Below are 16,100 nucleotides of genomic sequence, written 5' to 3' on the forward strand. Positions count from 1 at the left end.
AAATGTTGACTTTAGGAAAATGTGCAATATTGTAGATAATTTTTATATTATCCAGAGCCAGAGCTCAGTTTATAGTCATCATGAGACTAGCAAATTTTCTGAGTGTAAGCATCGAGCTAGGCATATAACATACCCCAGACCACTGATCCTCACAGGAACTTTTCAAATGGGTTTCCATTTTACAGATGAGGAGGATGTAGCTCAAGGAGCTAAGTGATTTGCTCCAAAACATACATGCAGAAAGTGGCAGAGATGGGATATAAACTCTGGACCGATTGTGTACTGGCCATGCATGACATCAGGGCCTCCCAGGCTCAGATTCGCTGATGCAGCCCAAGTTTTGGCTGTAGCCCTTAGCGCCCATAATGCCAGCTACCTGTCAACATCTGAACTTCAGAGAAGAGGGAACACATCATCTTCCCCAACTCCACTCAGCTCTTCTCACAGCCCACCAAACTGCTCCATGATAGAGCTAATCAGGCACTTGGCTGAGGTGGGACCAGCATCAGTACATTTTAGTACTTTCTGGGAAGGGCCAGTATATGGATATCTTTAACATAAACAGAGGCTGGAGAGTTTAAATGAACTTGCTCAAAGTCATGGATGAGGTAAATGGACAGTAAGAATTGGAACTCCTTTTGGACTCCAGGGCTTGCGCTGGAAATGCAGGTCAGGCCTATCTTGTGGTCCACCTCAAAAGTCAGGGTAAGGCCCACAGACAATATCAACAAGACACTGGGAAGGTTTTTGAGCAGAGGAGGAATAAGGGCAGAGTTACAGCTGGGAACAGCAGTCTAGTGGTGGAGAAGAGGAGAGAGTCTAGTGTGGAAGGGGGAGCAGCTCATGATGAGATTATTTAGGAGGCAGTTGCAAATATGAGAGTTGTGCCTAGAAGAGGTTTGCTTCTAAACACAGGAAGCTTGAGGTGACAGGCAGGAGGAAATGTCCAGAAGGCAGTTGGAGGTGGGAGGTGGAAAAGAGATGCTAACCAGAAGTAGAAATCCGAGAGTCGCCAAAGAAAGGCTGCGACCTAGCCCTGAAGGTAAATGAGGCCACCAAGTGCTGGGGTAAGGACAAAGGGGTACAAAAGGCTGAGGGATAAGCTTCAAGATTTGGCTTATCCAGAGGGCAGAAGAGGAGGATTGTGAAAGACAGGAAAGAGGTGCAGGTCAAGCAGCGACTTGTATCAGGCTGATCAAACAACTGGACAACAGACACCAGAATCCCTCCTACAGGATGGAAGTGTGTAGAGAAACACGTGGGTAAGCCGCTAGGGGGGCCAAGGGTGAGGGTGAGGAGGTGGAGAGTGAGAGACCAGGAAACAAGAGAGAAAGTGAGCGGCCCTCTGCCAGAAGTGAGGAACCTGAGACGGGTGTTGCGGAGCAGAGTAAAAGACGGAAGGGCTGGGAGAGGGAGGATGGGGGTGGCTTTCACAAACATGGGGTTTTAGAGTAGCTTGCACTGCTCTCATGAATGCTCTGCTGTCTCTCCAAACCTTCATTAAACTTTCTACAATGCACGAAAACCTAGTGTGAGTGCTGGGGGAAATCCAGGAAGAGGGCAGTGGTTTGCTCAAGAACAGGGATCAAACTCTAGAATGGAGATCTATCCTAAGCAATGGTGAGCTGATGAATGGAAGACATTCCATAGAGACAGAGGCTCAGAGTCAGTGGCCTGAAAATGTAAACACATTGGAAATTTATGAAACCTTAGGGAGGACAGTGGACTTGGGGGTACAGCCAATTTCATCTAAATCTTAAGGAGTGATGCAAGCCCTCAATGAATTGGTTTGGAGATTTAGTAGGCTGGAGGGTGAACGCAGATCTTAATACAGCATTACATAGACACAGTTTACATCAGCCATTATAGGGCAGGCTGCCCAGCAGCGAGTCATTAGTTTAAATTGTCTGCTGGAGAACATCTCTGGGACTTTTCTGGTCCCTTTGCTCATGAGTAATTATTTCCTAGAAAACTTTTTCCAACCCTTAAGTGTTCCTCCTGATCTAGAAGAATGATGTGACCCAACTGAGAAGGCTGCCACAAAGCAAGGAGGCAGAAGCCTAGAGACCTGCTCTCACTGCCGGTACTGCAGTCGCTGGGAGGGTTTGTAACCTTCACCAGGGTCAGGCTGGGGAGGGCAGGAAGCTAGGGCCCTGAGTACACTTCTCTGTTGGGATAAAAACCGGAAGCTCAGGGGTTTGGCTAAGGCCCCACCCCTGGTCTCTCCACATTTTCACCACAGAGACTGATGAGACATTTCCTCTTATTCATTCGTGTAAGTCACAGACAAGGGGTGTGTGTACACACCCATCTCTGAGCATTTAGGAAATTTTGGCTTACACTAGGAGAAGCAAGAGTGTTAATCAAAATTTGTAAAAGTGCCTCATTGAAATCTTGTCAAAAGGATAATGATTTTAAAGAGGCAATAATATGAAATGATGGCTTTCTTGCAGCTATTTCATAATATGTATTCTGCCAGGCTCTCCCGGCTTGCCCAAAGAAAAGGAGAAATGAAAACACTAGGTTTGTCAATTTTCTGCTTTTCTATAATAATTGCTGGATATGCTGAATGTATGAAATTCATGAGTGTTTCTTGGCCTCTATGCATCCTATATTTCTTATCTATAAGTGTTAGCAAACACTAAAGAGTTAGAGGTCCTTACATGTAAAACATTTAAAAGTGCTGCTCCATGGTTGAAGAATTTGGTGTGAGATTGTGTGACAGATTGTATTTTTCATAGATGGCTACAACGATACCTCCTGTTCCACATATTCTTAAGATGTGACACTGGCACTTCTCCCATTGAAAGGTGGGTTCTATGTCTTCTCTGCCTCTGCTCCAAAACGGGGCAAGATTTATGACTGTTTTAACTAATAAGAGTATGGCAGAAGTGAGGAATGTGACTTTCGAGGACAGGCCATGATAGATGATGCAGCATCCTTTGTGTCTTTTGGAACACTTGTTTTGGACCCTAAGTTATCATGTAAGATGCCTGACTGCCCTGCAGCTGTCATGCTGGGAGGAAGCCCAGGCTGCATGGGGAGGTTTGCTCTGGCCGATAGCCCCAGCTGAGGTTCCTGCCAACAGCTATAATCAAATGCCAGACTTGGGAGTGAAGATGCCTCCAGATGACTGTAGCTCCCAGCCATTAAGTCTTGCCAACTGAGGTTCCACACATCATGGAGCATAAATAAGAGGTCTTTGCTGTGCCAGATTCCTTACCTACAGAATCTGAGTGTCATAATGTAGTTGCTTTACACCGCTAAGTTTTGGGCTGGTTCGTTACACGGAAATATTAATTGGAACAGATATAAAACCAGGAGCCCTGTTCACTCCCCGAGTCTTTCCAAGATACTTTGTTGGAGAGTCAGAGCTTCTTGGAACATTATTTGAAAACCTCTGGACTAACTACTCTTCAATGGCTCCAAAATCTCTGTTTGTAATAAACCTAGAATTTAAGAGCTTCATCAAGAAAGAGAAGAATCTCACCTAGTGTTATGGATTGAATTCCATCCCCACAAAAGATGTTAAAGTCCTACCTCTCAGGACCTGTGAATATGACCTTATTTGGAAACATGGTCTTTGCAGATTATCAAGTTAAGATGAAGTCATAAGGGTGTATTACTATGTTCTTTTTTTTTTTCTTTTTTATTTATTTATTTATTATTATTATTATACTTTAAGTTCTAGGGTACATGTGCATAACGTGCAGGTTTGTTACATATGTATATTTGTGCCATGTTGGTGTGCTGCACCCATCAACTCGTCAGCACCCATCAACTCGTCATTTACATCAGGTATAACTCCCAATGCGATCCCTCCCCCCTCTCCCCTCCCCCCTCCCCATGATAGGCCCCGGTGGCATTTTGACATAGAGATAGATACACACTGGGAGAATGTCATATGAAGATAAAGGCAGAGATGGAGGTAATGCATCTACAAATCAAGGATCATCAATGATTGCCAGCAAACTATCAAAGATGAGGAGAGAGGGACGCAATAAACTCTTCCTTACAGTCCTTGGAAGGAACCAACCCTGCTGCAAACATCGTGCTTTAGAACTGAGGCAATAAATTTCTGTTTAAGCCACCCAGTTTGTGGTACTTTGTCATGGTAGTCCTAAGAAACTCATGTACCTAGGAGTGAATTTGAACAGAGATGATGGTCCCTCACATTCTAAGGGCCTCAGTTAACAGAGTTAGGCCTTTTGATTAATTCAGTGGTTTTTTTTTAGAGCCAACTGGGTACAAGTCACAATGGTAAGCACCACAGAGAAATACAGAGATAAAGAAGTCTTGGTTCCTGCACTCACTGGGCCTCCAACTTTGGAAGGAAAGATATGATAAGTCCTAAAACAACATAATCCAAATGGTAAGTGTCCTAAATAATGGGGCAGGTAGAAAGTGTTAAGAGAAAATCTAAATAAGTCTTTAAAATGCTTTAAAAAGTCTCATGGATTTTAATACATGCAGGGCCCTAGATTGGATTTGGACGGACGGAACTGACGATAGAAAGGGCATTTCTTCAATGAGATACCATCTCACACCAGTTAGAATGGCGATCATTAAAAAGTCAGGAAACAACAGGTGCTGGAGAGGATGTGGAGAAATAGGAACACTTTTACACTGTTAGTGGGATTGTAAACTAGTTCAACCATTATGGAAAACAGTATGGCGATTCCTCAAGGATCTAGAACTAGATGTACCATATGACCCAGCCATCCCATTACTGGGTATATACCCAAAGGATTATAAATCATGCTGCTATAAAGACACATGCACACGTATGTTTATTGCGGCACTATTCACAATAGCAAAGACTTGGAATCAACCCAAATGTCCATCAGTGACAGACTGGATTAAGAAAATGTGGCACATATACACCATGGAATACTATGCAGCCATAAAAAAGGATGAGTTTGTGTCCTTTGTAGGGACATGGATGCAGCTGGAAACCATCATTCTTAGCAAACTATCACAAGAACAGAAAACCAAACACCGCATGTTCTCACTCATAGGTGGGAACTGAACAATGAGATCACTTGGACTCAGGAAGGGGAACATCACACACCGGGGCCTATCATGGGGAGGGGGGAGGGGGGAGGGATTGCATTGAGAGTTATACCTGATGTAAATGACGAGTTGATGGGTGCTGACGAGTTGATGGGTGCAGCACAGCAACATGGCACAAGTATACATATGTAACAAACCTGCACGTTATGCACATGTACCCTAGAACTTAAAGTATAATAATAATAATAATAAATAAAAAAAACAATAAAAAAAGAAAGGGCATTTCTTTCTTTTTTCTTTTTTTTTTTTTTTGAGACGGAATCTCGCTGTCTCCCAGACTGGAGTGCAGTGGCCTGATTTCAGCTCACTGCAAGCTCCACCTCCCAGGTTTACGCCATTCTCCTGCCTCAGCCTCCCTAGTAGCTGGGACTACAGGCGCCCGCCACTTCGCCCGGCTAGTTTTTTGTATTTTTTAGTAGAGACGGGGTTTCACCGTGTCAGCCAGGATGGTCTGGATGTCCTGACCTCGTGATCCACCCGTCTCGGCCTCCCAAAGTGCTGGGATTACAGGCTTGAGCCACCGCGCCCGGCCACCGAAAGGGCGTTTCTATGAATATCCAACACTCTGCGTGTCCCTGTCTGATCAAAGTACATAAACAGAGTAAGTATAACTTCTTTATTATTGAGCCTACTTAAAGCATTTGTAGAATCCTGGATACATTTTTGTATAATTTTTTTTTCCTCCCTGTATATATAAGAAAAAAACGATTCTAAATATTTGAAAACAATCCAGAATGCAACTTTTGTCTTAGAGTTGTTTACCATAGTGTAGTGCAGTGCTATTAAGAATATCCACGCAGGATATGGTTCAGCGGGTGGGGAGGGGGCGGGGGGCGGTGGGGGCGGGGATGGAGCATGTCATTATCAGTTTTTCCCGTAAGATTTTGAAGTTAACTTCCTGACATTTTCGATGCAAGTTCTTGATCAGATTTATAACTGAAGCACTTAATAGTCACTAGCAGTTTCTGAGTTAGGGAAAGTTACCTGAAAATAATTACCCAGCTGGTTTGCTGTACTTGAGATTTGATTATTTTAAAGTTGGTAAAATTTGAAGGGCAACAGATCACTATGAATTTTAGAAAGTGTGTTAAGTACTCCTTATCAGGAGTCTGCTTTCTAAGCTCCACTCTCCCCTTACCCCCCAACAAATGACAGCCTTATTTAATATAAACCAGGTGTTTAATCTGACATTCTTTGTATTTCCCATTTGACATGAAATCGGTTTCTTTGAGAGGTTACCTGGACTTAAGAAAATATTTACGTAGTTAAATGTTTAGATTGGGTTGTTTTGACTAAAGCTGAATCTCTAGTTTTTAATTTTGCAAGTATGAATTTATTTTAAATACTTCATCACTTAAGGCTGTCAACATCCTGTCTTTGTTTCTAGATGCATAAAACTACTAAATCTGTTAGCATGCTGATATTGTTAAGGCTCAACGTGTGATTACCAGGAAAGTCTGAGTCACACCACCAGAGGTTAGAACCTGGGGGAGAGTTCAGAAAAAATAGTCTTCTAATTTTGAACAAATTGACTTCCTGTTGGAAAGGCTCACAGAAATGCCCTGTACCCATTCAATAAAACTTCGTTTTCATTTTGAGATCATTGTTGTACATGGCCTTTTAGAATTTTGTTAACAGTGGCAACTCTGACAAACTACTTTTCATAAAGAAATTTAAATTATGAAGATATAATTTATACATACAGCTCAATAGACATGAACAGAACTCATTATTTCATAAGCTTGTGGACATTTATTACTCAAATGCATATGGAGTACATCTTCCTATTTTTGCTTTGGTTTTCATTGTTCTTGGACTAAATCATCCTAAGAAAGATTTTTAAGCTGTCTGAATATTAGAGTATGATTTTAACAAAATTGTCACACATAGTCTATGTTAAATTACAATGAAATCCCAAGAAATTTCCCAATTCAAAGTGAAGAAATGCTCTCTATATATTTTTGCCATATCAGCATCACTGCTGGGGAGTAGAATAACTGTGGAGGAGATAAAAAATGTAAAACTTAGAGGTTGCCTCTTTTTGTGTCATTTTTCCTGAAACATCTGTTACCTGAGACTAATAAGGATTGAACCAAACAGTATTTATTTTTTAATGGCAAAAGTCTAGATGTAACTCGAGTTGAAATAAAATTAACTCTGTAAAGGATTGAAAAAAGCCCATTTTCTACTTATTCTCAAACTTTATAACAGAAAAATCCATGGATTAAAATAATCGTAACGGCCAATTTGGTTTACATGTTTGATAACATCATTGCCTACCTTGTATCTTTTATGCAAAATATTCAAACTCTGAGAATATTCTATCACTTATGATATGCCTGATCATATAACTATTTTATTTGTCCTTAAATGTGTTCAAATATGTTTAAATGTGAAACCTACAGTATAGTCTGCATTCAAATATCTATGCTCACACAAAATTATGTAGCTAATGAACAGCTTTCACTTTTTTCCTACTTGCAAATTTAGGATGACATTCAAACTTACATTCAGAAATATGCGGGCCTTGTGCTCTGACAGTATAAATACTCCACTGAGTCTCAAATGAACTTTAATAACTTCCTTTTTATGCATTTACTTCTCTACCCAAATGAAAAGTTTATGTTGCTAGCCAATAGTAACTAATAACTAAACGAATTTAAAAATTTTCAGAATTTATCTCAATACTGTGTAAGTGAAAGGACTAGAAGATGGGACAGTGGAGAATGGCAGCGGGCAGAGTTTTTTCTGTACGTGCATATTGCACTGAAATTGCTAGATGTCTCTTATCTATTGCATTCCCTAGCTCTTGTCTCCAGAATTTCTCCAGAGCTCTCACATGATCTCTTCTAATTTCTGCTACTCACACTTACATAGCCTCTCCCATCACACTCACCACCCTTCCTTATCTCAACAATCCTTCTCCAGAGGGCTGATGATCAGTAAAATAAACACTATTATTAATAAAAATATGTAAAGTGACTATTTAACTTTGAAAATTACCCATCATTTCTTATGCATAAGTGGTCATAAAGTTTCCTTGTAGAGGGCTTCCCTAAGCCTGGAGTGAATGTGGCTAATTAGAGGAGGCCTCCTAGCTGTGCAGGATCATGCCGATTCCTTTAAGTAACCACAGTCATTACTATAAGACTATTTACTGAAAGCTAAGCTGGACAGCCATTGTACAATCTGATTTGGCAAATGCATAGAAATTGCACTCCAGATTACATATTAAGGCACTAATTACCCAAATGAAACTCCAGGGGCACCTTAGGTAGATACAGTAGAGTGAATTAAGGAAGGAAATAATTAGTCACAATTACAGAAACTAGCTCTACACAAAGTGAAAGAATGCATGCAGCTTATTTCCTGCAGAGAAAAGGGAGCCTTAGTAATAGTTTAAGAAATGCAAACGATAAACATGATTTCTAAAAATGAGTAAGAGAGGGACAAATCTCTATTTTAAGTTATAAAAATGACTTTATTTTTCTGTTTCTATGTACTACATATCCAAATAACATTAAGACATTTTATCATGAGTTTGCACTATGACAAATCAACTTTCAAGCATTTTCTTGACAGTTCAGTTTTGCCAGCATTTGACATACATACAGACAGAGTAAACAAAGGGCAAAAAGAAAACTGAATGAGCGCATAAGGCATGGAGTTTGAACTCCAATAAAAATATTCATTAAAGAGGAAGAATAAAGTTGGGGGTGGAGAGAGGTATTCCAAAGAAAGAAACAAATTTCCATCACATTAAAAACCATGCATAGGAACTGTTATCAAACACAGCCAAGAAATTAAGTTTTCCAAATGTATATACCCCCCTTTCAAGGTATTCTGATAAAAAAATTCCTTCGGGCAGGGGGAGATCCTCCTCCACCTTTCAAAAATGAGCTTAAGGATGCTACCTTTATCGGTGAGTGACTTTGGGAAGATGGAATGAGTGGATGCTTAGTTTAGACGGCTGGCAGGAAACTTTCAGAAGCATGTCACTGAGGCCTAAATCTTATAAAATCATGGCAGGTCTGGTGAAGACTATCCAAGTTTTCTTGCAATGTTTCTAAGTAAAAAGAAAAGATGAGAAAATTTTCTTGATCTTTTAGGCAGTCTCCTAAGAACCAAACTGTTTAGATAATTTGTTTTGCTCACTTGAGGTTAGTATGGAACGCTATCCTGAGTTACTAAGATCCTACTAACAATGTGACTGTTTGAATCACATTATCACATTCAGAATTCATAGAAGAATGTTAATTGAATCTTAATTTAGTCTCTAAAAGCAAAGTGGAATTATATTGAAATTGACCTTATCTGTTCACTACTAAGTACTGCTGACACTTTTTATAACGATGGATTAGGAATGTTTGCTGTTGAAATAAATCATTTCTATTGATCAGGTATTTGGTATGAAATTAGATTAGAGGGTAAAAGAAACTACTTAAAGAATGAACTTTTCTTATAATAGAAAATAAATAACAGCACAACCCTTCTTGGGGGAAGTGTTAATAAGAGATATAATGATTTTGTTTTTTCTTTTTTAGTATCAGAAATCCTGAAATAGTATACTGTAAGAATTTGGACTTCACTTACCCCAAGTAAATACAAGGAAGATTTTTGTCTAAGACCCTCTCCACAAAGACGACTTGAGAGCCAGGTAAATGGCTACATCTGAACAAAATACTCATAGCAGGTGTGTTTTCCAAGTCTTTCTGAAAAAGCAGTACCTACTGCATATGATGCAATGTATATTGTTGAAACTCCTTTAAATAGATGGGAAATACAATGGCAGGGGGAGGGGTGGGTGAAGAATAAGAAAAACTTACATTTGAAATAAGAGATTTCATTGTATCAAGAATCTTTATATTAAAAGAGCTGTATTAAAAAAAAACAAATCAAACCCAACACATAACAAGAAAATGCAATAGTTTCTGAGGTGTGGTCTTCTTTGGCGAGTTCTATTGGGATATACTTATATGCTCTCTTTCAACCAGGCCATCACCAAACAACTGTTTGTTCTGTACTTAACAATTAAAACTGACAAAAAGACTTATCCATCATGAGCTTCAAGCAGCCATAGGAGTTAAGAACACATATGGTGCTTTTATATTTACACAAGCAATTTCTCACGAGTCCTATAGAGATTGGGGAAATAGAGCTATACTAGTTATTCCTTTTTAGAAAGAGCACTTGTAAAATACAGAAAGTGATTAGATAAATATCCCTCTATACTGAATTGATCAGTTAAAGAACTTTAGAAAAGTCAGCAGTTCATTACCTGAGTTTCCCATTTAAAGGCTAAATAGTAATTAAATGTTTTTTACTTAAGTGAACAAAAACTTACAATATTAAAAAGGGCCAGTGTCAGAAAATTTAGACTCAAAATTAAGTTTGAGACTTCTGAAGGTTTATAAAATCTAATAGGAATATCTGAATTTTCCTTCTTAGTTATAGCATGAAGTCACAGAGCTATACTGACTTACTAAATGTTATCAAAACTTAGGTTGGGGGTCAGCTTGCAAAATCGTTAAAAACCAAATCAATATTTTTTGGAATTTTGAGCAAATTTTTACAAGTGATAAAAATGAATTATTAGTGACCTCAGTTACGAACCCATATGAGATTTTTAGTTAACACCAGATAAAGACTTCAGCATAAGCGTGATTTTTAACCTGAAGAGATCCCTTTTGAAGGATAATATAGAAAAAACCTATAAATTTTATCCAGAAAAATAGTGCACCCGGTGTTTTGCCAGCAGTTACCTAAGCTTGCCTTTCAACAAGGTATTTTTGTCATGCTCAACCATGGACAATCGGCCAACAAATTATTTGTTTAAAACAGATAGGGCTATGTTTCTAAATACAACACACTGTTCAAACTCAGGATTCCAACAATATTCTGAAATTGAATACTTTATCATACAAGAACTATAACCATGTTATTATTGTGAGCACATTATTTCAATTTCGGGTCTAAATTAATCAGCAAAATCACCATTCTAAAACATTAACATAGAGCAGAAACTTAAAAACACTTTGGTCTGTATAATTAGATTATTAAACAAATCAAAAGAATCTCTTTCCCTAATGCTTCACCCCATGATGTATCGTAAAGTTGAAAACACAAATGAGGCACACATTTCTGAGGAGCAATTTCCATCATTGGTTTCTGTATACGAGTCAAAGTAGCATTGGGTCAATTCACCCAAGGAGCAATTTTAAAAAACAACATTTGGAAAACCCAAAGCATCTTTCTACTTTCTTTCATTGTTAAGTCACAAAACTTACTATGATCAGTCCAGAGCTCAGAAAATGGTCAATATGAATTTGGTACATAAAACAAAGTTCTCATAATCAATGGTTCTGGTTCTGGGTCAAGGGCACAAATAGTGTATTTCATTTTCCTGTTCTACATGCTTAATAGTCAGTGAAATACTTTGCCCAAGAGCCCCTGCTATGTTGGATTTTAAGTACAAAGGTAAATAAAAGCTCTGCTGATGGTCAGGCAAAAATTATTGCTAAGCAACAACCACTTAGCAATGTATTCACACTTCAACGAACGATTTTAGATGAGATACATATTTTAAGCCAGAGAGCAGATGGAGTTCCCGTGCTTGTAGCACTAGTATTCACAGCAAGGGCAGGCTTGAGGGAAATCGATTAATATCCAGTCATCCCTCAGTATCATGGGGAATTGATTTCAGGATGCCCTCGGACACCAAAATCTGAGGATGTTCAAATCCTCGATATAAAATGGTGCAGAAATTGCATATAACCTATGCACATCCTCCCATATACTTTAAATTATTTCTAGGTAATTTATAATACCTAAAACAATGTAAATGCTATTTAAATAGTTGTTACACTGTATTGTTTAGGGAATAATGACAAGGAAAAAGTCTGTACATATTCAGCACAGACACGACTTTCTTTTTGAATATTTTCCATCTACAGTTGGTGGAATCCACAGATGCAGAACCCACAAGTACGGAAGGCTGACTGTATATATAACTGGATTATTTTGTGCAACAGGCAAAGTTTGAATAGATTATCACTGCCACACTGTGCTGAGAAAAGGAGAGGGCCTCACTGGAGCACACCAGCTCTTTAACAGGGTGCTTTAGTAAATTTGTTTTCCATCTGATGCAGCCGCATATCAAGATATGAAAGATGATTAAATTACTCAAAAACCAGGCTTCTAATTCTATGATTTTTAAATGTAATTACCTACTAGAATATTAAAATAAATCTAGGTTCTCCAAGGTTGTTCACCAGTACTACATAGCAGTATTGAGATTAAGGTGGGAGGAGCCTCTGTATTTAGGTTTTAAATATTTTTAAAATGTTGGTAAAATGCAAATAAGTTAAATGATAAAGGACTAATTCAAACATACCAGCCACTAAAGATTATTTTCTTCACTCACAAAAACCTTGCCTAAGGATAACAAGAACTGTCAGGTATATGAAATAATACAATTTAGGGTTTTGTTGGAGGCAGGGGAACATTTAAAATACTCTATGACAATGCACTTATGTGAAGTTCCACTGAATGAAGGTCTTGGCCAATGGAGAAGGCAGCTGGTATTAAAATAACTAGCACAGATTCCTTGATACACACACAATGAAAACAAAAATAAGAAACCTGTACAGGTGTAAACAAGTTAAAAATGGCCTTGGCAAAATATCTTCCTCTATTTAAAAAATGCCAAAAAGCATGCAACTTATAATTCCCTCCTTTCCACAAGAATGAACTAAAAAACAAAAACAAAAAACCAAATGGAACCATCTCTTTCTGTCAGTAGATAATAGATACATTGTGTTTCAAGACAAATAAAACTTTAAAATATTAATATTGAAAAAATACAATTAAATTTTTATTAAAAATACATACTCCTTACGCAATCTTTGTGTACATTTTGTTTTGTGTGAAAAGGAAAAAAAAATAAAATAGGAAAGGCATTAAGACTACCTAATTATTCATACTGTATTTGGTAGAAGCGTGTTTCAGTCAAACTTTAACGAAAAATAAGTTATTCTGTTTTCATTTGCTCCCGGACATCAGAAGGCAGAGTTTCAAACAGAGCATCTTCCACAACTAAACCAGCTCGCTTCAGAGCCCGACAGTCACCCAGTTCAGGAGGGAGGATTTCAAAGTGATTACCTTTTACATCTAAGTAGGAAAGAAATAGTAAATTTCCAATTTTCGGTGAAAGTACAGATAGGCTGTTTTTCCCAATCTTCAGAGTTTTAAGTTTCTTGCAGAAGTAGAGTTCATCTGGAAGGCTTTCCACTTTATTACACGTGATGGAAAAATACTGTAAACTTTGTAGAACTCCGATTTCAGGTGGGATAAATCGAATGTCATTGTACGATAAGTCCAAGTATCGGATCTTGTTGCATAGGAAGAGGTGGGAAGGCAGCACCTCTATTTTATTGTGACTAAAGGACAGGCGTTCCAGGCTGGTGAGTTTCTTTATATGCTCTGGGATGTAAGTGATGCTGTTATGCCACAGTTTTAGCACTGTCAACTTTCTCAAGTGCTGAAAGCTAACGATTTCTTCTATAGATTTCAGATTGTTTTCCTTCAGGTCCAATTCCTGGAGGCTGAGTAGGCTGAACACGGCATGAGGAATACGCTCCAGGTCACAGTGGACCAACTCCAGCTCTGTCAGATTGGTCATCTTCTTTAAGTTGTTGAGCATCACCAGCTTGGTGCCATCATTATGTATGCACATCTTCTGGAGATGGCTGGAAACATCAACCACTGCCTGAGGGATTTTGGAAACATTGCTTTTGATAGAGAGAATTTTAAGGCTTTTGAGATCCCGCAGAGACTCAAGGGTGACATTTCTGGAAATATCATGACTTAGAGAGCCAACTAGGTACAGCTCTTCCAGATTTCGGAGCCCATACATCCAGGGGGGGAGTTCCCTCATGTCATCAAACTTGACGCTCAAGACCTTGAGGTTTTCCTTCAGGAAAGAGAGCGCCGCACTGTGGATTTTGACAGAACATTGGTGCAGAGAGAGCTCTTGAAGATTGTCTAGCTGTGCAATGGTGGCAGGTATCATTACGTTCTTAATGATTTCAAGTTTTAGAGATTGCAACTCTGTGATTTCAAAAACAGTGTCTGGAAGGCCAGAGAGCATGATAAGGGGCAATTCCAGTCGATTATGGGCATTTGTCTGTAGCTTCTGCCTCAGTTTATCAGGAGTCCATTCGTTATTTAAGTTCAGCTGCTTTAATTTGTTTTCACTGACTTCAGACAGGAACACTGCAAATCTCTTGGAATAGAGAGGGTCATACTGATCTATCATATGAAGCATAAAAGCAAAGTCATTTTTCACATCTGGAATATCATCAATTCCAGTCTCCTGCCGGACATACTCAAAGGAATATTCCCGTAGAGAACGGTAGAACAGCCAGTATAAGGTATAAAGGCACGTCAATCCATAGATACTAACAAAGCACAGATAGCAAAAGGACAGTTTTGAGAACAAGTGTGCCATGGTATGATTGCAAGAAAAGTTTTTATATCCAGTCATGTCCTGAATGTCCACATTACAGTCCACTGTAAACTGGACCTTGGAAACCAGAGCACTATTATATGCAATGATGATTAGGAATTTGATAACCTTAAGTACAGTCTGGCGAACATACATGGCATATAGAATATCACCTTCTTCCACATGCAGCCTGAACTTCTTCACCTTCTCAAATAAGGCCTTCGCCTGCTCACCCTCCTTTTTATCCAGAGCCCCTGCAGTGGATTTATCAACCACAAACTTCTCAGGAATGGACTTTAAAGACTGAGAGTTGACCAGGCTGCCTTCTGGACCAGATTGGGTGGTGTTGGACCTGTTCATGTTGTTCTTCCTGTTGTCCTTTTCTTCTGAGTCCTCCCCAGACACTTCAGATAAAGCCCGTGTGGTCCAAGGAGAATCAAAACACTTCCCCAGAATGGAGATGAAATGTTCTATTTTGGAGCTGGAGCCAGGGAATTTGAACCAAAAGTTACTGCAGAGCATAAAGACCAAGGTATGGATGAGGACAAGGTAAGGGAAATACTTGGCATACCAGTGGAGGGCTCGCTCATAACACATCTGGTTTATAAAGCTGTACTGCTGAAGGTCCAAATCTGTCTTCAGGCCTTTCATCTCCACAGTGATGGGGTTAGCAGGAGATGGTTTAGGTGGAGGCAGTGGAGTGGTACTGGCAACTGCTTGAGAGACATTCGAAAGGGAAGAGTGGTTCTGAGCAGGCTGCACTCTTTTCGGAAGGCAGATTATCTTGTCTTGCATGACCTGAAACACAGAAATAATATTTTCAAATTATATTACTCAAAGAGCTTTCATAATATCATTACTGTAAGGAAAGCATCAGTAACATCCAATAAATGTCCATTTCCTCTGCCTGGAGAATACAACGTTCAATTCCAGCACCAAGATTTTATTCTTAGCTCATATATTGGAAAAATGAAATATCTGACTTTGTTCATCATGTCTAAGTTATGACATAAAACAGTGGTTTTTCAGGTCATAGAACAACTCACAAGAAAATAAATATTTAGGGAACATTCATGTGTTTTAAAAAATTAGCAGCCAGCCGCAGTGACTCACAACTGTAATCCAAGCACTTTGTGAGGCCGAGGCGGGTGGATCACCTGAGATCAGGAGTTTGAAACCAGCCTGGCCAACATGGTGAAACCCTGTCTGGACTAAAAATACAAAAATTAGCTGGGCGTGGTGAGCGCCTGTAATTCCAGGTACTTGGGAGGCTGAGGTAGGAGAATTGCTTGAACCCAGGAGGTGGAGGTTGCAGTAAGCCGAGATCATGCCACTGCACTTCAACATGGGTGACAAGAGCAAAACTTTGTCTCAAAAAAAAAAAAAAAAAAAAAAAAAAATTAGCAATTCTCTCACTGGATTCTGGGAGAATCAGTCATCGATCTGGGAAGTATATCACCTTCTCAGACTCAATCTTGAGTTAGATGTCCCCAAAGATTGTATCAGTCTGTGTATGAGAAGC

At 39.1% G+C, this 16,100-nt stretch overlaps 1 protein-coding gene and 1 long non-coding RNA gene across 3 annotated transcripts in view; one reads left to right on the forward strand and one right to left on the reverse strand.

Moving 5' to 3' along the window:
- Window positions 1-9,968, forward strand: part of LOC144332674 (uncharacterized) — a 24,467-nt gene extending 14,499 nt beyond the window's left edge. For both annotated transcript variants that reach the window (XR_013400640.1, XR_013400642.1), the window contains 2 exons: window positions 4,236-4,372; window positions 9,618-9,968. This is a non-coding gene — a long non-coding RNA (uncharacterized LOC144332674). The remainder of the gene's footprint in view (window positions 1-4,235; window positions 4,373-9,617) is intronic.
- Window positions 8,534-16,100, reverse strand: part of LRRC8C (leucine rich repeat containing 8 VRAC subunit C) — a 96,436-nt gene continuing 88,869 nt past the window's right edge. Inside the window, 1 exon segment of the mRNA NM_001257603.1 lies at window positions 8,534-15,376. Coding sequence (NP_001244532.1) covers window positions 13,103-15,376 — 2,274 coding nt within the window. The 3' untranslated portion in view covers window positions 8,534-13,102.

The sequence above is a fragment of the Macaca mulatta genome, chromosome 1, assembly GCF_049350105.2.
Source record: "Macaca mulatta isolate MMU2019108-1 chromosome 1, T2T-MMU8v2.0, whole genome shotgun sequence".
Lineage (NCBI taxonomy): Eukaryota > Metazoa > Chordata > Mammalia > Primates > Cercopithecidae > Macaca > Macaca mulatta.